This window comes from Primulina eburnea, unplaced genomic scaffold (genome assembly GCF_022965805.1).
Source record: "Primulina eburnea isolate SZY01 unplaced genomic scaffold, ASM2296580v1 ctg567_ERROPOS1000000, whole genome shotgun sequence".
Lineage (NCBI taxonomy): Eukaryota > Viridiplantae > Streptophyta > Magnoliopsida > Lamiales > Gesneriaceae > Primulina > Primulina eburnea.
In genome coordinates this window covers 62,851-86,856 of record NW_027331354.1, presented here as the reverse complement: position 1 = coordinate 86,856, position 24,006 = coordinate 62,851, and the positions used below count along the sequence as shown (strand labels likewise).

Below are 24,006 nucleotides of genomic sequence, written 5' to 3'. Positions count from 1 at the left end.
ATTGTAACTTCATTAGTACCAACCTTAAATTTACCCTTGTCAGTATTGAGTCTAAGATTGATCTTTCCTTCTTCAATCCCTGAGGTGAAGGATTGACTTGAAGACTCGAGATAAGGATCTGGATTCTCAATTTTTGTTTCAGCCGACTCACATGGAGATGATATCGATTTAACACTTGTGCTAAGGTTATTTGAATCCCATGCTCCAGGTATAAAGTCTTGTACTCGAAAACTCTCCATTTGGGAAACCAGTTGTTTATCAATGCCTTGGAGGATAGGCATTTATATTACAGACCATAATTGAGTATAAGCCTGTAAACATCTTGTGATTCGATCAGAGACAACTCTCTTATCTGCTTGTTGTAGCCTTCTCGAAACTTTTGTGTTTAAGGCCAACTTGTTGAACTCGGTTTGAAGCATTTCAAGGTGTTCCATCAAATGCATCTGCATTTTCACGATGACATCGGTGATGACATCGATATCACCGATGTCCATCTCTTGTTAAAAAATCTGCAAGAATATTTTTATGAGATTTAATTATCACAATATCAAAACTATAATTTTGACATAATGCTTGTCACCTTAACAATCTAGCTTTCTCAGGTTTATATTCTATTCTATTCCTTAAGAAAGCTTTTACCTGTGTATTATTAACTTTAAAAGTGAATTTTTTTGTAAGTAAAAATAATGGTCATTTTTCAAAAGCTCTTCTTTCTGCATAAAATTCTTTTTCATTGATATGTCATCTCTTATGGCTTTTGTATATGAGAAGATCGACTACAATATCTGCATGGATGTTCTCCTTCTGGAGTGAGCTTTGTTAAAACTGCCGCCCACCAATAATCACTGGCATCTGTATATAATATCAGATCATCTTCGTCTTGAGGAATAGCCATTTTCGAAAGATATTTGCAAATCTCCTTTAAATGAACTAGTCCTTCTGTGTGTTCTTTAATCCATAGAAATCTTGCATCTTTCTTTATAATGGCCTAAACACTTTTATGTGTTTTGCTAGGTTTTTAATAAACATCCCAGCAAAATTAACAACTCTTAGAAAACTTTGAATTTGTTTCATTTCTTTTAGCTCGTTTGGAAAATTTTGCAATTTTCTACAATATGATTTTGCAAAATTATTCCAGACTCATCGATTTCAATTCCGAGGAATTTAGTCTTTCTTGTAGCAATGACTACTTTCTTTTCTGATAGAACCAGTCCTTTATTTTTACAAACATTAGAGAAAATCTCTAAATGCTTAATATGCTCTTCTATATTTTTAGATGCTTTTAAAACATCGTCAATATTGACCAACATAAATTTGAAATGATCTTTAAAAATATTACTCATTTTCCATTGAAATATCTGAGGTGAATTAGCCAGTCCCATTAGTAATACCTCCCAGATATAGTGCCCTTGTAGTATGGAAAAACTGTAAATTTCTTGCTTTCTTCCTGCATCTGGATCTGATAAAACCAGACTTACAATCGAATTTAGAGAATATCTTCGCGTTTCATATGCAACTAATCAGATGTTCTCCACTAGGAATAAAATATCCATCAAACTTCAAAATCTTATTAATTTCTTGATAATTATTAACTAATCTCGGTTTGTTCCTTTTAATTTCACCACGATTTCTTACCATAAATCTTGGACTGATGTATGATGAAATTCCTGCTTTGATTAAACCAAAGTCCAAATGTTCCTTGATTATAATCTGCATATCCATTTGATCAATTATGTTCATTAGGATAGGCTTGCGTCGGACAAATTCATATTATTTGCCTTTCTTAATTTAAAGGCAAGCTTTGAGTTGATTTTTATCCCACCATTCCAAGTGATCTTCATTGTAATTTTCTTTTATACTTCTCTTGACATCTTCTAATGATACCTTAGATTCAAACTCTACCTCATTTTTCGGTAGAGCTATCTTTAGGCATTCTATTTCTTTTGGTTGGAGCTATTTATCTGCTATTAATTGGAGCATCGTTTCTCTAAACTGTCTAGAATCTTTCATTTTTGGGTATATAAGTTTTTCTTTATCACCACGCTTGTTACGAAATTGAATTGGCAATTGTCTATAAAATGCCTCTCGTAATCGTCGGACTATGATTTTATGATCACAAGGTGTTGTGAACACCAATCTTCTAGTCTCATTTTCTTGTGTATATGATTTAAACATTTGTAGGAAATTATTTCCTAGCAGAATGTCAGCTCATGTATCATGAAAATAAATCGGGGGTGTTTTTACCTTGTACCAAGGTGTTTTTCTATCATCGCCGATAATGATTTCAATCATCTTAATCCTTTTACATAATATTAAGATTTTTCTAGAGAAATCTCTTCTATCAATCTTGGGTAATTCTTCTTTCAAATTATTGAAAAAAATCATCTCTTTGCTGTGCAGATTCCCGCACCTGAATCAATATAAACAGTAAAGTATTCTGCTTTATATTGTTCGTATAGCATCCCTATTTATTGAGAATAGACTTGTGGTCATTGAATTTTCCACATTCTGTCTTTGGCCATAAACTCCATTCCATGTACTAAACGTTTTCAAAGTTTATGTTCTTCGAGAAACTCTAATCCAAGAACTAATTTGTCTAGTTCTTTTCTTGGTATTCCTTTTATATGAACTTCTAATTCTCCGATATTGATCATTCATTGGTAAGTTCCTATCATAGGTTGTTCTAAATAGTATATGGTATTACAAGGGAATTGATTCCTTTGTTTTGTAATATCAAATACTATTTCAACTTCTTTCCACCCTTCTGAAAATCTAAGCTTTCCTATTGTTGAAAAACTTTTTGATTTTGTTTGGTTTCTTGAATAGGAGTTTCTCCCTATATATAACTTGTAATTCTATCTCCTTGAAAAGATAGTCTTCTTTGTTCCAATCTAAGACTTTGATTCCTCTGCAGAATCTATTTGTCTTGTATTTGGATATTTGTTTCTTGTATTAAAGGAAATTCAACTCTTTCTGGATAAATTACAAAAGCAAATTTTCCAAATATCTCAGAGATTTCAATAAACTCATTTCTAATAAACAATTTTGAATGATGTGTATTAAATAGATCATATAAAATCTGATAGGTAATAGAGCATGGTCTATTACCTTCTTTCATCAGCTTTTTTTCTTGAAGTTCTGATGTAACATCGAGACTCGGCTGAAATCTCGATCTTTCAGGTTGTAGGTAATTCTTCGATAAATTACTCCTACAATTTTTCCTGCACAGAGATTTCCTGGTATTGTTCTTAGTACTAAGTCTTGAAGATTACCCATTTGTTTATCGTATATAGCAATATCAATGGGTGAATCTATCTTTTCTTTGAATGTAGCTTTTATCATGATCTGGATTGCTCCGATATGAATCCAAGACATGTTTCTTGCTACTTCTATCTTGAGTTTTATTAACTCCTCCTTAATTTCTTCATGACGAATTAATTGCATCTCCATTCTGTTTCCTGTAATTTCCATTGGGATTGTCATTTCCCTTCTGAAAACTTTATAGATTAGATGATGCTTTCTGTTTTTTAGGCCAAAACTTCCTAAGAACTTTTCTACATGTCCTGCAAAGAATCCTTGATATCTCTGTAAACTAGGATTTTCTCTCATGATTCTTTGAACCATGTTATTGGAGATTGTTGTCTGACTAAAGAAACCAGACAAATTTTCATATGTTTCGTGTCAAAACACCTCGTCTTTAGTCAGATTCCGATTCACTTCCATCAGATTCTCCCTGACTTAAGACTTCTTCTTCATATATACTTTCTTCTGAGTTAATATCCTCAAATCGGCATACTTGAATAAGATCCTTATATAAACTGCTTCTTCAATATCCAGGGTTGGATCGAAGCACTTTATTCCCTTTTTTTCATTTTCTAGACAGTTGGTCGAAATATGGCCTCTTGATCCACGTGTCCAGCAATTGCAATCCTTAAAACTTTCATTAATTCTTGTATGAGCTCTTCTGAAAGTCTTTTTTGTAGGTGTTCTTCATGTGCTTCGAGATGTACTCGATGCTTGAGAAGATGTCCTACTTCTTGATGGTCCACTTCTTTGCCCAGATTTATAAGATCTGTCTTTTTGTTTGGACCAAATTGTTCTCAGTTTACAAGAACTTCTTCCACTTCTGGCATAAGGATGAGATCTAAAACTCTTCCTCTTTTGCCTTTGTGGTTTACTTCCAATTATTGTTGGAAGATCATTTTCTTTACAACACAAAGGAATTCGTTTGTTGATACCCATTAACCGTTTGTAATTCTTTTGTAATGCTGTCATATGACATTATTCTGCCAATTTTCCTTTGAGGAAAGATGCTCTTCTTGCCAATGTATCTGGATTGCCAGGGACATATTCCTTTATTAGCATTTCTCTTCAGGGACTTGGCATCTTGGCGAAGAAAAGTAGCATTGCTATATTTTCTTCGACATCGGAATTCCATCTATATTTAGTGAATAACCTAATGTATTCTCCCACTAAACATATCATGTGATTCAAGGCTATACAAAGCTTGAGTGTATTTATTCCTCTTCTTTGTATCTTGATCGTTAAAATAGTCTACCCCTATAAATTGTGTCTTAAATAGGGTAGCCATTTTTTCAGCAATCTCACTAAGAGATTCTCCAGCTAGGACTGACTCTTTGGTTTCCATCGATGTCATATCCCAAGCAATTTTAACTGATCTCATAAGATTCATTTCTAAAATTTTAATGAATTCTTCTCTGTTGAGATCAAGTATACCTGCTGCAACTCTCATAGCTGATATTCAGTCATCTATGAGATCTTCTCTGTTTTTGAAATCTAATACATCTAGGTTAAGCATAACCAAATAAGGATGTATAGGTTCTAAAACGATTTCCCGTAGGGTGTTTGGTGCAAGAGAATTTGATTCCTCCTTGTCCTTGTTCATGCGGGTGTGATTCTCCACCAGTATAAAAATCGGGTTGAGATTCTCTCATATTTATATTTTGAGATCCTACACTTTTCCTTGGTGGTTCTTGAGAAGAAGACCAGGTTATGGTAGGTTGTTTACCTCCAGACGTGTTCATCTTTATATCTACAACCTTGAGGTTTGAAAAAGATTCCGCAATCTCTTGTAGATTCTCTAAACCAATCCTTTCTAAAGTTGTCATCAGATTAATTTCTTTTCTGAGACAGATTTAATTAGATTGATCATTTTTTCTTCTTTAATTAAAGGTTTTGGCATCACTTTGGCCTTCCCTCTTTGATGTAATAATGGTTCAGTACCAAAATATGGTGGTAACATTCCTTCCGAAGTTCTTTTACTAGAACTTGGTAGTTGTTCTATGATTTGAATTCTTGTTCGGTTATCCTTTAATATTCTAAGAATTTTTTCCTAGTTTTCAAGGATTTGCTCCACATTTTGGGACATATTTCCATAATTTGGTACCGTCTTTTGAATTTCTCTTAGATCTCCTGAGATCTTAGAGGAATCCAGTACTATTTCTAAAAACCTATTATTTTGAGTCATAGGTTTACCTCACGACTCTGATAAGTTCCTTCTCGATAACTAACATTGGTTATATCTTCATGTTGTAAATTTTCCAGAAATCTGGAATGAATCCTGTAAATAATTAATCTTGAACCCGTGTCCGGATTCATGTTAATTTTTGAGAAAATTCTCCTCCTCAATTCTGGAATGGTATATTCGATCATAGGATTGTGAGGTTGTTACCGTTGACAATCTTGTGAAGAAGCAAGCTATCCTTGCCCATTCAGTTGCTACAACTAACTTCTCCCATCTCTTTTTCAAAACTATATTGACATGACTTAAATTACGATTTCTGGGTTTTTTGAATTGTGAAATTTACTCCACACATTCCTCGAGAGAAGTTTTTACGGGATCCTTAATATTGGGAAGCCTTTTTGAGATTGCAATTTTGGCAGAAAAGTTTTCTGGACTTAAGTTCCTACCTCGGGATCAGATCGACGAAGTAAGTTAAACTTTTCATTTGTTATGTCTTAAATTAAAGTAATTGTTTTGATTGATTGTATATTTGTGGTGACAGTTTACGCATATGCCTAGTATATAAATCGAGTCATATTTACTGTAATCCTTGTTGCAAGCTTAACATAGTGGAAATACTGCTAATTTTTTTTTGTGTTAATGTGGTTTCGAGAGTGTGTCATGATGTTTGTTGCAAGCTTAACATAGTGGAAATACTGCTAATTTTCTGTTGTGTTAAAGTGGTTTCGAGAGTGTGTCATGATGTTTCCTACTACTTATGTCATTCACCGAGTTTACCAGAACTTTAATTGTTAACAACTGTGTTGACATTTAGTCAAAAAATGGAGCCTTGGTTGATTCTATGAAGAAGAGAGGAAAATTTACCCAGAGGCATGAAAAAAAGAGGAAAAATAAGCATTACTCCTGCAGTAGTTCTGACGAAGACCTAGAAAGAATAAAAAGTGGATCTAGAAAGAAAAAGAAATGGTATGATTCATATGAGGACTTGTCTTCTAAGTCCGAGTACAGTTGTAGTCAGAGTGAATCGGAATGTGATCAGAAGAAATATAGGATTAGGAAAAGAGAAAAGAAGATGCACAATGACAGATCAGAGAGTGAGCACAAATGTCGGTTTGAGGAATAAGTCAATAATTGTAAGCAAAGAATATTCATCTCATGATGAATCTTTGGGTAGGTTAAGTAACAAAGAGAAACAAAAAAAAGTGGAGTAACAGTAGGCTACAGGAGGTTGAGAATTGCGGAAGTGATGATAATCCCTTGGACCATGACTTGAATGGTAAGTTTTACTCAATTCTTTAACACTGTCATAATGTCTAATATTTATGATTTTAAACATGAGTCTGCTTTGATATGTTAAATCAGATGACAACAGAAGTTCTCAATTAGGCAATGATACTGTGAGAAAAGAAATGGGATTGGAATGGATGCTACTCCAGCCAAAAGACAGTATAGAGAAGACTTGTAAGAAAGCAACTCGAATTGAGGCAGAGGAAGCTCCAGCTAAAGTGGTGAGCTTATAAAACTTTGCAGGTCTCTGTCGTGACTCTACCACAAAATAAGGTGTTACATTGTGTTGGAACTTTTGTATATATTGTTGTTTGTAAAACCCAGAAATAGCCTAACTTGTAACCACTTGCCTTCTCTTTATGGTAACACGCCTAGTTCAATCCTATCATGTTATATGTTTGTTTTCTAAAATATGTAATCTAGCCCCCCAAAAACACCCCACCCCCACAACAAAGGAATCAAAAGATAAAATGCTTACATCTCATGTGGATCTCTGGGTTATAGTTTTTTGATTGAATTGGAAGTGTTCACGGTGGCAAAATATTGTTCTGGGTATGGCTATGTAAATTTACCAAAACAAGAAGCTTCATCTTCTATTTTCATAAAATTTCGCAGTGGTCGGTCCTAGTTGTCACGTCCCGAGACCGGGGTTAGTCGACACCGGCGTTATTCAACAATCACATAATTGCTAAACAACAAGCCTCGTAGTACAATATAAACCAAAATCAGTTTATATATCATAAATACCATAAAAATGGAATCGTATTTACAAATAATAACTCTGAAAACGATAAAAATCTGCGGAAGCGTTTATAACTTGAATTAAAACTCACAAGAACATATTCTTAATTAAAATTCTTCATGCGTCCACTATCAGTCCAAAAACTGATGTCCGAATCTTCTTTCTCTATTTCTTCTTCTGATTTATATTGGGAGAGTAGAGTAAGGAATGAGTATTTTGAGAAATACTCAGCAAGTGGAGGTCGTTCGAGCACAACATAACAAAATGCATAAAAATTCGAAACACGTGTCTTTCATAACATGACTCATACCACGTGCACATCATTAACTAGACACTGAGATTCATGCCAAAAATCATAACCAGAAGGAGTAGAAGAAGAATTTGCACTCGACCGAATTTTAGAACACACGAAATGCATAACCGAGATTTACACATTTAAAACAAGCCCACTTACCTTAATCCTTGAAGAAAAACACGAAGAATTCGAAAATCCTAGAAGAATTAGCCAACCGAAACTTCGAAAACACGACAGCACGTCGCCCGAAAAATCAGCCATATTGAAAAATTCTTTGCGCATTATTGAGCCGTTGGATCGGGCTCAAAATTTCACAGTACGTTCAAACATTTGTCAAATAAATTATGAACAGTGGAGATCGGGTTTGGAGTTGTTTTAACCTAATTATGGATGAAAACCCGTAGGTATACTGTTTCCCGCATAGAATCAGAGCAGTTTTCTTGCGAAAACTATAAACGAAAACTAACTATTGGATTTGGCCGACATTTGGATATGTTATTCGAAACATATGGAAGCACATTCTGAACGATGGAGATCGGATTCCGAGTACCCAAGCGAGAGAAAGAATTTCTGAACTTGGAATGAATTTTTAGAGAGGAATTTCTAAAATATGAGAGCAAAAACTCGAAAATTTAAGTGTAAATGAGGTGTAAATTCTGAATGAGAGCTTCTCCTATTTATACGGAGGTAGCTGCTATCCTGATCGTGTATTATCCTTGTGTTTGAACTTTCGAATCAAATTGAATTTAGGATAGATTATTATCTCTTATCTATCTCATTATACTTACACAAATATCAATATCATCTCAAATCTTATATCTTTATCTAGTATCAATATCCAGTATCAATATCGTATCAAATCTTATATCTTATAATGAGATAGATACCCGAAGATTGCGCAAATCCTAATACCATTAAATTACAAAATATTATCACGATTATGCAAAAATCTTGGATTTTACATTCCTCCCCCTTATGGGAAGTTTCGTCCTTGAAACTTGGATTGATTTGGTCTAGAAAGAGTACATGTATTGCTCGCGCATTTTCTATTCTAGTTCCCAAGTGACTTCTCTTTCAGTATGATTAGAAAATCGTCTAAAATTTCTTAAATCATATCCAATGATTCTTGCCAGACATCTTAATAACTAAAGTTTTGACTTACTCATACTTTGAATTATACTTGTAACATTATAATTTCTTATTATTACTTCTATTACTGCATCCAATAATATGACTTCTATTGAACCATAATTATTAGAATCATTGATTCTACAAAAACTTACTGTAACCAATAGTCGCACATCTCATAATCATAATTTGATTAACTAATTGTCTTATGAGAGAGGAAAACCCAAATAAAAACCTTTTGAATCCAAATGTAGCTCAATAATGTCACTCTAACTGAAATCAAAAAAATCAATATCAACATTTCCATTGAAAATTTAATATAAAGATTAATCTCATAATCAATCTAATATAAGTCTCAAAAATCATTTCTTAACTTTTATATCAACCATGAAATGCATAAGCTGGATCCCAATTATTATTGTTTCATATCCCAATGCTTGTAGTAATGTAAAATTTCCAAAAATCAAACTATAACCCAAGACGGTCAACTTAAAGTAAGCCTAAAAAGTATTATCTTAAAATATAAAAATCAAAATTCCAATTGATTATTTCACATAAACTCTAATCGCAATTTTTCTTTTCTTTTTCTAATACTAAATCTTAATTTCCCATCAAGACCATGAAACTGGTTTTGCTTAACCATTTCTCAAAGCACATTTGCGTTGATAGTGAGGCTAGAATCCTCTTACCCGTGTTTTTTCTCCGATTTAAAGCGTCGGCTACCTCATTCGCCTTGCCTGAAATTTAGCTTATCATTATGTCAAAATAATTCAATCCATCATCTATGCCTCATGTTCAATTCTTTCCGCGTGAACAAATACTCGAGGCTCTGATGGTCAGTGAAGATCTCACACTTGGCATCGTAAACGTAATGCTTCATTAATGCAAAAACTATTGCGGCTAACTCAAGGTCGCAAGTTGGGTAGTTTTGCTTATATAGTTCCAATTGCCTTGATGCAAAGGAAATTACTCTTCCTTCTTGCATAAACACATATCTTAGATATTTCTTTTTTTTTTAATCATGCACTATATACAGGGCCAAAGCGGACAATGACATTTATTTGACGGATCTCTGTAATTGAAAAAAAATCACTGCCTTCATAATGCAGCACTACCACCATTGTGGTTGCAAGTTTCATCTTGAAGGTTTCAAAACTTTTCTCACATTCTTTGCTCCGATTGAATTTAGAGTTCTTTTATGAGTTTTTTAAGCTGTATTGCTATTGAGGGAAGATCTTGGACAAATTCCCGATAATAGCTCGTCAATTATAAGAAGCTCTGAATTTCTGCCATTGTCCTTGGTCTTTGCCGGTCTTTGATTGCCTCTACTTTCTTAGGATTTGCAAATACTCATGCCTCACATATTATGTGACCTAAGAAAGTGACGTTCTGTAGCCGGAACTTACCTTTATTGAACTGGAATAAAATTCTCTCTCCATTGACCTATGAAAAGTGAGATGGAGATGTTCTTTGTGGTCTTCTTCATTTGGTGAGTAAATGAGGATCTCCTCGATGAACACCGCTAAAAAGTTTGTCAAGTAATGGCTTGAACCCCTGTTCATTAGATCAATGAAGGCTGTCGACACGTTCTTCAAGAAAAAATGCATTATTGTGAACTCATAATGCATGTACCTTTTTCGGAAGGCTGTTTTGGTAAAATCTTCAGCCCTGACATTCAATTGGTAGTAGTATGTTCTCAGGCCAAGTTTGGAGAAGTTGTAGCTTCTTTAAGTTGATCGAAAAAATCGTCTATCATTGGAAGAAGATATTTATTCTTGATTGTGATCTTATTGAGTTATCTAAAATCTATACACAATCTCATACTTCCATATTTCTTATTTACTAATAGGACCGGAGCTCTGCTTTTTGTCTATCAACTCTTGGAGTTGTTCTTTTAGCTTTTGGAGTTCAGTTGGCATCATTCGGTATGGTGCTATTGAAATTGATGCAGCACTGAGAGGCACATTGATTTGAACTCAACCTCGTGGTCCGAGAATATCCCGAGAATTCTTCCAGAAAAAATTTCGGGCATTCTCGCATTATTAGAGTATCTTCCAGCTTGAGCTCAATTTCTTCCTGCACTTTGTTCACCATTGTCAGGTAAATTCTTTCCCGAATTTTATGGATTTCCGAGCCTGGGAAGCAGAAAGAATGTATTTTTATCTCTTGGCATTGCCATGATACATGATTTCTTCTTGGTTCGCGGTTTGGATATTGAAATTCTTACTCCGGCAATCTGCTATTGCACTGCTATTAGATAACCACACCATCCATATGATAACATCGAAATCTACAAAGTACTTGGAATCAAGTCGGCACGGAATATATGCGAATAAATACTGATTTTATTTTATCTTGAAATTATCACAATTATTATCTCAAAACTTAAAACTCATATAAAATCTTGGAACTTAACTCAATATCAATCTATACCCTCTTGATTTAAATCCCAAAAATTATAACTCAGTCTTCATAAAATAAAATCTTATTCAACCTTTTACAAATGAAATTAATCCTCAATTAATTTTTTTGTTAAATCTTATTTGCACTAAACCTTACTTTCCTCAAGACCATGTGTCACGGCCCAGCTCACTTGTGATATTGTCCGCTTTGGCCCAAGGGCCTCACGGCTTTAAAACGCGTCACAAAGGGTTGCTACTCGCTCATTTAAATGCCCAGCATCTCTCCCGTTGTTTGGCGATGTGGGATTTCGCCTAAGGACCCTCTCACCATCTAGTGTGGGGCCCTTAGCTCCTAATCGTTATTACAATACAATCTGATTAGGATTAACTAATTACAGCGGAAAACGAGTTTAAAATTTCTTTACAACGAGCCCAAAACATTTCTTCTAGATTTATAATACTAAAAATAGTATTTAATCTAAACTCATAAAACACGCCCACACGTAATCAAAATCAATCACATACAAACAACTCATATCCTCGGGACATGCCCCGGTATATAGATACATATACATATATACTGGGAACAAGACATAACATAAACCTCAGCCCAAGCTGTGGCTTCCATCAGAAGTACCCTCTCCGGTCTCCTGATACCCTTTCATCAATATTGCAGCACTCCCTCGGAAGTGATGGAAGTAGTCCATCGCCGTCACCTTCACTTTCACCGTCTCCTCTGTCACGATTCCCGCATCGCCACCCCCACCAACGGCATGGAGCCACTCTGATTCCTGCTATTGCTCCTTCACTATCCCCGAGGAACGGTGGATATGTAATTGGGAAAAGGTCGCCTACATCTGCTCCCGTGTCTGCACCAGCACCAGGAAAGAAAAAAGCAGCAGAACCTCCTGCTTGTCATTTTCGCTATAGGAATTGGTTTCCTTGGAAGCACAATAAGCATTCTGGTACAGCACCTTCCACGCCACCGGCTCTTGCACCACATGCTGCTTCACCACAACCTAAGCAAGAAGATCCCTTGACACCCAATTCGAATCCTGTTTCAGCAAGTAGTCCGTTGCCAAATGTAGGTTCTGCTCATAGCCAGCCCCCATCAAAGGGTGAATTTCATGGCAGGCAGCCGAATGCAATGCCTTTATTTTCACCATCACCATCGCCATGTGAGTATATACTTCTCTCTAGAGTTGTCTGAGCATGTCTAAATGTGTGCAAGAATGTTGCACGAGATAGGGGTCAAATCATGGATCCGGATCGGTGGTCTTCACATAGGTTTGTGTTTTTATTTCTCTTATAAATTAAGAAAGTATTTTAAGTGGACAACACTGCAAGCCATGCTCGCGCGTCTTAGATGTCAAGGATGAACATGAGAATGAAAAACCAAATATCCATAAGAGTTTCATACAAACAAAATCAATCTTAGTGTTTCTAAAATTGTTAAACAAAGTTTAATACAATAAAATGAATGATCCAGTGGAATTCAATATCCAGATATAGATGTAACATCACGCTCAACAAGAATTACCCCGTGGTTGGGTTGTTTTTGATCATGTATATGCGGTTTCTTTGCAGCTTGTGCAGGTATCTTCTCCCCGAATATACTGGCCCTGCCACTTTTGATATCTCTTGGATTGTTTTTGTAGCAACTGGAGATGTGGAAACACATCATTCAGCCCGGGCCATACTGTCCTAAAACTTCAAAAAGCGCGTCTGTTCTTCGCTCTCTTCTGACGAACAGATCAAACTGCAGGAATTTTGCTGGTGAGGCCGATGCGAAAAGTGCACGCCTCACCTTTGAGTGAGTGCATACATGTTGTCTTATGGTTGTAAATAGTTGTTCAAAAATTAAAAGAGGGCAAGTGCATTAAGGTCAAAGTCACAGAGGTGACAGGCCATAAAATGACATGCATTCCCTGAGTTGTGTATCATACTTTACTTATTCTACATAAATGTAAGCAAATGCAAAACGCCATCCTTTCGTTCCTAATCCTTGACAAGCCTTCAACCCATAATTTTTCTGTCCTAAATGGCTTACTGTTTCTTTTGAGCATCCTGAATTTTATAATACACGGTCCTGATACGGGGGAAAAATTAACCAAATCGAGCTGAATAATAGTCAATGTTTCTGTACTTGATCTTGAGCTCGAATTCTCGTGGTCGTTTCGAAGCTCGAAAGATATAAGCTCCAGTTTATCTCAGATTTCAGTTTTGAATGGAGCTTGATTCATTATATTTGAATTTAATATCTATATTTACATTCAGGGAAAAATTCAGTATATTTATTTATTTTGAATTTGGTCATTTATGTTGTTAAATATTAGTTTTAATTATACATATTTCAAATTTTGAACAATTTTATCTAATTTCTCATGAGAGTGTTGATATGATAAATACTATGGTAACGAACTAAAACTAAAATTTAAGAATATAAATGACCAAGTTTGCAATGAAAATAATATCTAAGATTAAAATTATTGTTTTCTCTTTTATTTATTATTATTATATTATTATTAAGAATCTGGATAATAAAGACAAATTTGATGTCTTGGTCTGATTTTTTTGTTGTTTTCTTACTATCTTTTCTTTTTATATCAGTTAAAATTGCAATATTACCTCTCAATTCATTTTTAAATTATGATATTGTCCATATTTAAATATAAATTAAATGGATTACAAAAAAGACTACAATATCACACAACACATGCACAATACACTAGTTATATATTACGCAAGATAGGCTATTGATAATTTTGTTCTGTTGTATATGTTTTTCGTCATATTTTTCATCACTTTAATTTTGGCCGTAGAGCATTAAATTATCACGTACAAATTTATACTTTTATCTCTCATTTTTTTGCTATAATACACCGACGATAGGATCGAACGTCGTTGTTTTCACAAAAAATATATAGTTGACAGAGACAATACAACTCAAATCGTTATAAATTTTATAACAGCCAAAATATTACGTTTCAATCAGTCTCCGCCTTCACAGTAATTATTGCTGATTTTGGGTAGTAGTCAGCAATAATACAAAAGCACTTTAAAGAATGGTTAATTAACTAATTAGGGACAATATGATTCGAGAAAACAAAATTTCCAATATAAACAAGGCAAAAACTTGTGTGAGACGGTCTCACGGGTCGAATTTGTGAGACGAATATCTTATTTGGGTTATCCATGAAAAAGTATAATTTTTTATGCTAAGAGTATTACTTTTTATTATGAATATGGGTAGGATTGACCCGTCTCACAGATTAGTATCCACGGTCTCACATGAACCCACTCTATAGTCCACAAGACAGGGCTGAGCGGCCCCAAGATATAGCTTATCTCGAAAGAGATACAGCTCAACAGCAAAGGCTATCTCGAAGGAGAATACGGCTCAACATGAAATGCAACGTGCAGTAATAAACGTGACATAATAGCATGCATCATATGACATATATCAATGCACCACATAATCATGCAACACATATAAGAATGTATACTCAACCAGGATATCTCGGATAGTACTTTCGTACCTCTATCACAGCAATCCTAATCCACTGGAACAACAACCAGACAACAGGTCTAAACCAAGCCTATTCATCAAGTGAAAACCATCACTAAACTTATCTACCAGACTTAACTAGATAATCCTGAGATAAATACTGATAAAATTCCAAACCTTCGTCCGTCGCTAGCCCGCTGATGCCGCTAGCTCCCAACTAGAGCACAGCTCTGCTACAAGACCAGCAGCTCCCCGCTAGTGCCCAAATCTCGGAACAAGACTACAAAGTTAAATCTAGAATCGTTGTTGCATTGATAATGGTCGGGGGTCCAAGTGACTTCCATGCGGATTAACCATTTGCAAGTGCTCTCGCCATTATCCAAAACTATTTCCAATCATTTCACCAGCCAGCTAAAATGATTATTTTATAAATCTAATTTATATAATTTTTAATTTTTTTTTTTGAACATATTAGAGTTTCGATTTTAAAAACACTCAAATCTGAAGTTATATACTTATGCAAACTCGATTTTAAAAACACTCAAATTCGAGTTAATGCGATCTTCTTCCCATGTTTTCAACATCAGAGAATATGAGTCTCTCGTATTTTTATAACATGAAATTGAATTAATTCTTAGCAAGTGGGAAAAATTGTACTCCAATTAAGAGATTGGGAAATGGATGGATGCTGTGACCTCATGATGTGGGATCTTTTGTGCATAATGGGACAATAAAATTAAAAACAAAAATTTATATGCGATTGTTCTATGAGTCAATTTTATGATAAAATTCTTTTATACAACTCGATGCATGGAAAAAATTATTTTTTTATGTCATAGATATTATTTTTCACTCTAAGAATGGACCGAATCAACCGATATCACATATAAAAATCAAGGAGACCGTTCGACATGAGACAATATTAAACAAGTGCTCGATATCCTTTAGCCATGCCTCGGCTCTTTCAGCACTCTCGGTGCCAAAGAACCTCGGTGGTTTCAGATCCTGGAATCGAGCCATCACAACATCTATGGACAACCCTTCAAATTGCCCAACAATCCTCTCAGTACTGCTACTCGCAGTTTCATTTGTGTGATCCATCTACAAATCAAAAGATGAATATCACAATTTCATATCAATTTCATAATCTCATCATCTCATATCATCAATCTCATCAGATACTTACTCAAATCAAATCACATAAAAGCAAGTAATACAAATAAGTCAAACACATACGCACAATTCATTTGTACCTATTCAAGTGTACACAAGACTCAATAGAGCATTCCCAGCTATGCTCTGATACCACTCTGTGTGGGGCCCTTAGCTCCTAATCGTTATTACAATGCAATCAGATTAGGATTCAATTAATCACAGCGGAAAACAGGTTTAAAATTTCTTTTACGACGAGCCCAAAACATCTCTCCTAGATTTGTAATACTAAAAATAGTATTTAATCTCAAATCATAAAACATGCCCACACGAAATCAAAACCAATCATATACAAACAACTCATATCCTCGGGACATGCCCCGGTATATAGATACATATACATATATACTGGGAACAAGACATAAACATAAAACCTCAGCCCAAGCTGTGGCTCCCTCCAGAAGTACCCTCTCTGGTCTCCTGATATCCTGGAGTACCTGCCATTGTCCACACACAAAGACAACAACAGCCCCCCTTGGGGGTGAGCAAAGCTCCGTATGGAACAACCAATCATATATACCACAGATATCTAAACAATGATATATGGTATGCAATGCATGTATGTCGTGGAGGTATCAGGTCAAATGCCCATCCACTGAACACATGTCAGAATCAATCGAATCGCTATCAAATCAAATCAATGCTCGAGCTGGCACACCGGCCGATATGGGAATACACATATGATAGCGTCGACGAAGCGCCATCAATCCCACATCTCATATCCAATCATATGGGGCCACAATTGTCTATGCTTTACGGGTCATATAATACCAGCATAGCGATTGTGTTCACAAACCCCGGAATCCAATCAAATCATATCAGGGTATCCAAGGATCATAGCTCAACGTGCATGTCATGTATCGATGTATGCATAAAATAATGTGTGTTAACAAAACATTTATTTTGTACATCGATACCCAAATCTCAATGTCATGTATGACACATCAAATCATCAAATAGGCACATAGACACGTATTCCAATCCAATCAATCCAATCAAACCGACATATATCATATAATACAAATACCTGTCGTATGTTACCCGGTCGCAACATACCTCAATTCTTCGTTTCCAGTTGATGTAGCTTTAGATTGCAGTATAATAATCTATCTACATCAATAACATATTCATTCCAATCAATATCATACTCCAAAATCATTAATATGAGTTTCAAATATTATTTGAAACTTCAAAAATTCATATCAAATCATAATCATATCATAAATCAATTCCGACTTCGAATACGAGTTTATTGTCGGTTATTCTACTGCATATATAACCGACACATAATTCTGCAATCTCAATCCAACAATTAAAATTATCTAATTATAATAAATTGAGAATAATTCAAAATAACATCACTATAATCATCTCTTCTTCGTTAAAATCATACATTATTCAACAATCTTCAATTCCAGTATGATTTAACAATTTATCGGATTTATTCCAAAAATCGACGAATTTCAAACATCACCAAAAATATAAAATTTATACCTCAAATCGAAGACCTCGTGTCAACGATCCCAGATCTGAAGTCGGTTCGTCGATTGAATACACCGATAAATCGCACGATCGAAAAGAAAATCAAAAACTCATTTATCCCCAATTTCTACCTCTGTTATCCATTTTGAAAGAATGAGACTCACAAACGTGAGTCTCATCGTTATCTTTTTTTTAAATTTTTTTTTTAAATATTAATATTATATTATTATTATATTAATAATATAATATAATATAATATATACTATTTAACATTTTAACTTCGGTATATCCTTTCGGATAAGTCAAACAATCAAATTTTCCAAAACTCAAAACATGAAACTTCTCTATCTTTGAGTTTTCTACATCATATTCAAATCTCAAATCATTTGGGATTCATATGAAAAAGATATGTCATTATTTACCATTTTGCCCATAAAATTAATTCATTATTTTTCAACTTATCTACGAAAATTCCATCAAAATAAATTGAATATTTTTCAACTTATTTACCAAAATGCCATCAAAGCTATTTTAGTCTCGGGGTCTCACAGTTTTTTTGCGAAAACTATAAATGTAAAACTACCCGTTGGATTTGGCCGAAATTTGGATATGTTATTCGAAACATATGGAAGCACATTTTGAACCGTGGAGATCGGATTCCGAGTACCCGAGCGAGAGAAACGAATTTCTGAACTTGGAATGAATTTTGATGACTTGTGCAGAATTTTTGGAGAGGAATTTCGAAATTATGAGAGCAAAAACTCGAAAATTTAAGTGTAAATGAGGTGTAAATTCTGAATGAGAACTTCTCCTATTTATAGGGAGGTAGCTGTTATCCTGATCGTGTATTATTCTTGCGTTTGAACTTTCGAATCAAACTTGAATTTAAGATATATTATTATCTCTTATCTATCTCATTATCCTTACCCAAACATCAATATCATCTCAAATCTTATATATTTATCTAGTATCAATATCATATCAAATCATATACCTTATAATGAGATAGATACCCGAAAATTGTGTAAATCCGAGTACCATTAAATTACAAAATATTATCACGATCATGCAAAAATCTTGAATTTTACACTAGTTATGTTATGTTTGCTTTTGGCCCTACCTCTTCTAAAGATTTGTTTGTTGTTTTTCCTTTTTACGTACCATGTTTTATGTGCTGGAAAGAAATAAGAGTAGAGTTTTTGACATTTTGAAATATTTTTTAAACTAATGCCTCGACCTTTTAGTTTGTCCATATAAATAACTGCTCATTTGTGTTTCTTTCGCGGGTGCAATTTTGTCGCTTGTATCATCAACATTGTAGTTTTTTGTGTGAAGGATGCCAAGATTTTTGTATTTTTGTAGTTTATGATTTATGATAATATTCACGTTTTGACTCTCTTAAAGATAAAGGACAATCCCATGGAACTAAATCCTTATCTGAAAGATAATGAGAGTGGTTATCCAGAAGAAACGGAAAGGATAAAGACTAAAGGCAAACAAATTTTATCTTCTTCAATTGTTGGCGATGGAGGTGCCAGCTGGAGGCTTAAAGCTTTGAAAAGAGCCCAAGAGCAAGCAGCTCGTGAAGGAAAGAAACTCCAGGAGGTATTGTAGTATGACCTGATTTCATAACAATTTATTGACTATTATCGTTTCTTCTTAATCTATTAGTTCGTCAACAGGTTGTTGAAGATCGTTGGGGTTCTATGGGTCAATTGGCCGCATCAGTGGCTTCTCGTAATGTTGCACCGACTCTTGCTCATCTGCATGCTATAAAGAAAAGGAAAGGGTTGGTAAAGGAGGAACGGGGTAATATAGCTGAAGAAATTGGTAGAACCTCGCAGAAGGTAATGGTCCACCAGATCTCAAGATATCATTGAAGCTAGTTTGTACATGTTGTATAATCATTCAAATCACATTTAATATTTTCATCACAGCAAAGTTATGGTATTTGGAACCAAGTTATTATGATTTTGTTTCCTTCTTTTTGTCCAACCTAAAATGGGTGTTCACTCTCAACTATGTTGCATGAATCGGCAAAATAACTTGTTACATTCTCTTACCAGTATAAGTCAAATGAAAATAGTCTTTTCGCCTTTTGAAAGTTGAAACTACATTAAAATATTGTTTTCATTATTAGCCAAGGCCCTGAAGAAAGATGATTTCTTCACACTGACTTTAAGTCTTTGGATTGCATCAGGATTCTGAGAGGAGAAATGGGGAAGATATTCTCCCTCGACATAAAATGAGAGTTCCCAAAGTTCACGATTCTTTATCTTGGGGGAAGCGGGGACATAAAAATCTATCAACTGAGGATACTGCTCTTGTCTCTGCTGCTATGTCGGAATTAAATAAATTCTCCAATGATGGAAGTTTCATGGATAAATTTATGCCCCAGAAAGATGCTGATTCTGGTGGTCGTGGCAATTCTTCATCTCAAGCGTTTGAACACAGAGTAGAACATAAATCTGTTAAATTTGAAGACGAGATAACAACAGAAGATGTATCAGTGAAGCCATCAATTAGTGCTAATCAGTTGGCTGCCAAAGCCTTGCAGCTTCGAATGAAAGGAAAACACGAGGAAGCAGAAGAGCTGCTGGTATAAATTGATGCTTTTACTATTGTATTTTCTTGTCTTCATTGAATGCTTTACAAATTCCATGGCATTCCCCTGAAAAATTTCCTGAAGGTTATTCACATATGATACTTCTCAAATTTGTACAGGGAGACAAACATGTGTCTTTAAGTGTTGTTGATGTTCAGTCAATGCTTGACTCCAATATGGCTCACATTAAGAAACTTTTGTCAACTTGCTTCCTTATATGTTGTTTTTATCATCTATGATTCCGGTGCTCATTGAATTCTCACGGTCATGAATGTAGAGATCTTCCGACATTTCTAAAGGCGGTGTGTTGTGCAGATTTACATGCATTGTTTGAACACTGGCGTATTTGGAAGATTTACTTATTTCATTCCTTTCAAATGAACAAACTCAAACTGTGGGAATAAGTTAAAATGCTAATAATGAAGGATCCCCTTCTTATTTACATGTGCTATAGGTTAGGATGAACAAGGAGAAAGATATATTGCAGTTGTAATTGGAAGTATATTTTATATCCGTTTGATTGATTTAGAAAGAGTTGTTAGATAATTATACAGTGTTGCATACGCCCTTGCAGTAGTAATACAAAAATGTCGGTGAGTAAGTAATGCAGCTTTTTAGCGTTTGCATCCTCCCTTTTTTAAGAAACTTGAATGTGATTTCTAGAACCCGGGTGTTAAGCAATCTAATTTGTTTCTATTTCATTCTTAATCAGAAAGAAGCTGAGAAGATGAAAGTGAAGCATGATACTGAAAATTCGTCTTATAAAATGCCAATTGATGGAACCACAAGCCGGTAATGTACCCTAAAAATAATGTCTAATATTGCGGTTTTATATCTTGTAATTCAAAATCTTATATTGCTCTCTCCACCTGGGTATTATGTTTAGGCGCATCCTGCACGATGTCTCTTCAAGGCAAAAGAAAAAAGAGGAGGATGCCGATTTGAATCTAGCTAAAAAAATAATGCATAATCAGCGATTCAGCATATCTGGTCAGGCAGATGACGAATATGATTATGATGATGGTCCTAGGACAAAGACTCGGAAGAAAGGAGGGGGTGATAACTGTAAATCCTCTGAGATAACTAATTCCGCAAAGCGCTTAATGACTCAACAGGACCGCTGCCAGTTCTGTTTTGAAAATCCAACAAGACCCAAGCATCTGGCCATTGCCATTGCAAACTTTACCTACTTGTCACTGCCTCAAATGCAACCTATTGTCGCAGGTCATTGTTACATCGTGACCTTGCAGGTATACTCGTATGTTTGTGTAGAAAATATGTGTTCTTTTTTACTCTCTTTCCAATCAGAAGTGTTCAACTTATTATATTTGTACTAATTGGGTTCTGACCTATCCCGAGATATTGTCGTTTTAGTGCAATTTTTTCTGTGTGTTAAGCCGTGTCTCTTCTTTTTCTTTCGTGTTCTGGATCTGTTGGCTTCATTCTTAACTATTGTTTGCGCATTCATATAGTCAGAGGACTTCAAATACACTTTCAACTAATGTTGAAGAGTGTGTTTAGTGTTATATTAATCAGAATACAATATCAAGTGTTGAGTTGCTTTCTCTTTTGCATAATTCTATAAATTTCTGCTATTGTAAGTAGTTAACCACTCTTTTACCCGAGAAAGGAGATGGTTACATGTTCTATTGTTTTGTGATAAAATGTGATAAATGGAGACGACTTAAATTGTTGTTTTCCGGCCTTTTCACCTGTGCAGCATGAATCTTCCACAAGGACTCTTGACGACAATGTGTGGGACGAAATTCGAAACTTCAAGAAATGCTTAATAATGATGTTCTCAAAGCAGGAAAGGGATGTTGTTTTTCTTGAGACAGTATTGGGTTTGGCGCGTCAAAGGCGCCACTGTTTGGTAGAGTGTGTTCCTTTGCCTCGGGAAATCGCAAAGCAGGCACCTGTTTACTTCAAGAAGGTCAGCTCGTCTGGCATGAACTTTCGTGAACGCTGATTTTCCTTGCAATAATAATATGAAAGGAATAAAAGGATCATTTCTTAAGATTTTTGTTTTCCCGTTTTCGCACTGTATAATTCTTGAGATTTATACGCCTAAGGATATCGTGGAAAAGTGTGTCCAGAGAGTATAATCTTGTAGATTCTTGTTTTTTGCAGGCAATTGATGAAGCTGAAGATGAATGGAGCCAACACAACGCCAAAAAGCTCATCGACACGAGCGTCAAAGGTCTACGAAATTCAGTTCCCAAGAATTTCCCTTATTTTCATGTCGAATTCGGCCTCGACAAGGGATTTGTTCATGTTATCGATGATGAAAAGGGTTTCAAAAGTAGCTTCGGTCTCGACATTATAAGAGGTATGTTACAATTGCCAGCAGAAGACATGCATCGACGCTGGAGGCACGAGTCTTTGGACAGGCAAAAACAAGCTGTCGCTAGTTTTGCCAGCGACTGGGAACCTTTTGACTGGACAAAGCAGCTCGACTAATTATATTTCCAGCACTTTAAGTTGTATTTTTGTGGTTATTAAATTGAAAAAATTAGAAAACCAGCCTGCATTTTACATGTTCGAGTAAAGAGATTTGATCATATAAATTTTATTCGACATTGATACTTATCTAATAATACCCAAATTATCATCTTTTTCTTTGTTCTTACCCTCAAATTTATTGTTTGTTTATGCCTTGATTGTTTGTTTTTATCCAAATGATATTAAATAAAAATAATATATAGAAATTTATTATATATTGAACCATCTTATCGTTTGGTTGATTGGCTCAAGTCATATTTTCCTACTTTTAGTCAATAATAAATATTAAAAACTTGTTTGGCTACTCCTTCCTTTTCCTTTATTCTCCAAAAACTATTTCCCACATGTTTTTCAGACCATGAAAATAGATTGAGTTATAAAACAAAATATTTGTAATTTTTGTTTGTTGGTTGTAAGCTGATAATAAAATTTAATAACATAATGATCGGAATCGCAAATACTCGATGAACAATGCAACATTCCCTCATAATACACACCAAAAGTTCTAGGATTTTCCAAAATTATCATAGTGTAAAAATGTTGATTATATATATATATATATATTTATGTCTTTTTTGTGGTTAGACATTATAGTTATTTTGATTATTATATACATGAGCAAAAGGAAATGAATTTAACACATCACCTACAAACCAAGAATAATAAAAAATAGCAATCATTAGGAAGACGACGGGTTGTTATTTAGGGAATGTTGATGATTTATTGACTTATGTGTTTTTACACAATTAATTATTGATGTCTTAAATAATAATTTATTATCATATTTTTTGACAGTTATATCTAATGGATATATAAAATTTAAAAAATTTATATTTACTAAATTATTTTTGTGGAAATACACGGATGAAAATTGTTTTACGGAAAAATATACATTAGAAATAAGATATAATATTAAAATATAAAGGCCTTCGTCATATAATTTTTTTTTCCAACTTCGCATAGGGAAATTGTGAAACCCCGATATTTTGTGGAGATAAGAATTTTTATGATAAGCCTCATTTTGGGATAAATAAACCAAAATCTAAGATTTGATAGGATATTGATACCAGATAATGATATAAGATTCAATATGATATCGATTCTAGATAAAGATTTGATATAGAATTCAAACGCTTGATATCACTCGATCACGATAGCAGTCAACCCATATAAACAGGAGAAGCTCTCATTCATAATTTACACATCAAATTCCGAGTTTTGCTCTCATATTTTTCGAAATTTCTCTTCAAAAATTCGGCACGAGTCATCAAAATTTTGTACGAGTTCAGAAATTCGTTTCTCTTGCTCGGGTAGTCGGAATCCGATCTCCACCGTTCAGAATGTGCTTCCATATGTTT

At 34.5% G+C, this 24,006-nt stretch overlaps 2 protein-coding genes and 1 long non-coding RNA gene across 3 annotated transcripts; 2 read left to right on the top strand and 1 right to left on the bottom strand.

Moving 5' to 3' along the window:
- Positions 1–6,326: 6,326 nt before the first annotated feature.
- Positions 6,327–22,734, top strand: LOC140821417 (uncharacterized). Its single transcript, XM_073181904.1, has 10 exons — positions 6,327–6,579; positions 6,666–6,761; positions 6,848–6,993; positions 18,946–19,146; positions 19,224–19,388; positions 19,742–20,140; positions 20,859–20,938; positions 21,033–21,396; positions 21,867–22,079; positions 22,277–22,734. The coding sequence occupies exons 1-10, from the start codon at positions 6,327–6,329 to the stop codon at positions 22,604–22,606; spliced, it is 2,247 nt and encodes a 748-aa protein (XP_073038005.1). The 3' UTR covers positions 22,607–22,734.
- On the top strand, positions 10,395–13,372 carry LOC140821425 (uncharacterized). Its single transcript, XM_073181915.1, has 3 exons — positions 10,395–10,426; positions 11,949–12,517; positions 12,927–13,372. Exons 1-3 carry the CDS (start codon positions 10,395–10,397, stop codon positions 12,995–12,997), a joined length of 672 nt encoding a protein of 223 aa, XP_073038016.1. The 3' UTR covers positions 12,998–13,372.
- Positions 16,335–17,702, bottom strand: LOC140821427 (uncharacterized). Its single transcript, XR_012115734.1, has 3 exons — positions 17,554–17,702; positions 17,116–17,169; positions 16,335–16,496 (listed from the first exon to the last, which is right to left on the bottom strand). It is a non-coding gene; the product is annotated as an uncharacterized lncRNA (long non-coding RNA).
- Positions 22,735–24,006: the final 1,272 nt, after the last annotated feature.

Coding starts and splice junctions, on each gene's coding strand:
- LOC140821417 (XM_073181904.1), top strand. CDS start 6,327: ATGAAGAAGAGAGGAAAATTTACCCAGAGGCATGAAAAAAAGAGGAAA. Junction 19,147..19,223: donor AAGGAAAGAAACTCCAGGAG/GTATTGTAGTAT, acceptor GTTCGTCAACAG/GTTGTTGAAGATCGTTGGGG. Junction 20,939..21,032: donor ATTGATGGAACCACAAGCCG/GTAATGTACCCT, acceptor TATTATGTTTAG/GCGCATCCTGCACGATGTCT.
- LOC140821425 (XM_073181915.1), top strand. CDS start 10,395: ATGGAGATGTTCTTTGTGGTCTTCTTCATTTG. Junction 10,427..11,948: donor TTTGTGGTCTTCTTCATTTG/GTGAGTAAATGA, acceptor CATAAACCTCAG/CCCAAGCTGTGGCTTCCATC. Junction 12,518..12,926: donor TTCACCATCACCATCGCCAT/GTGAGTATATAC, acceptor GTTTCTTTGCAG/CTTGTGCAGGTATCTTCTCC.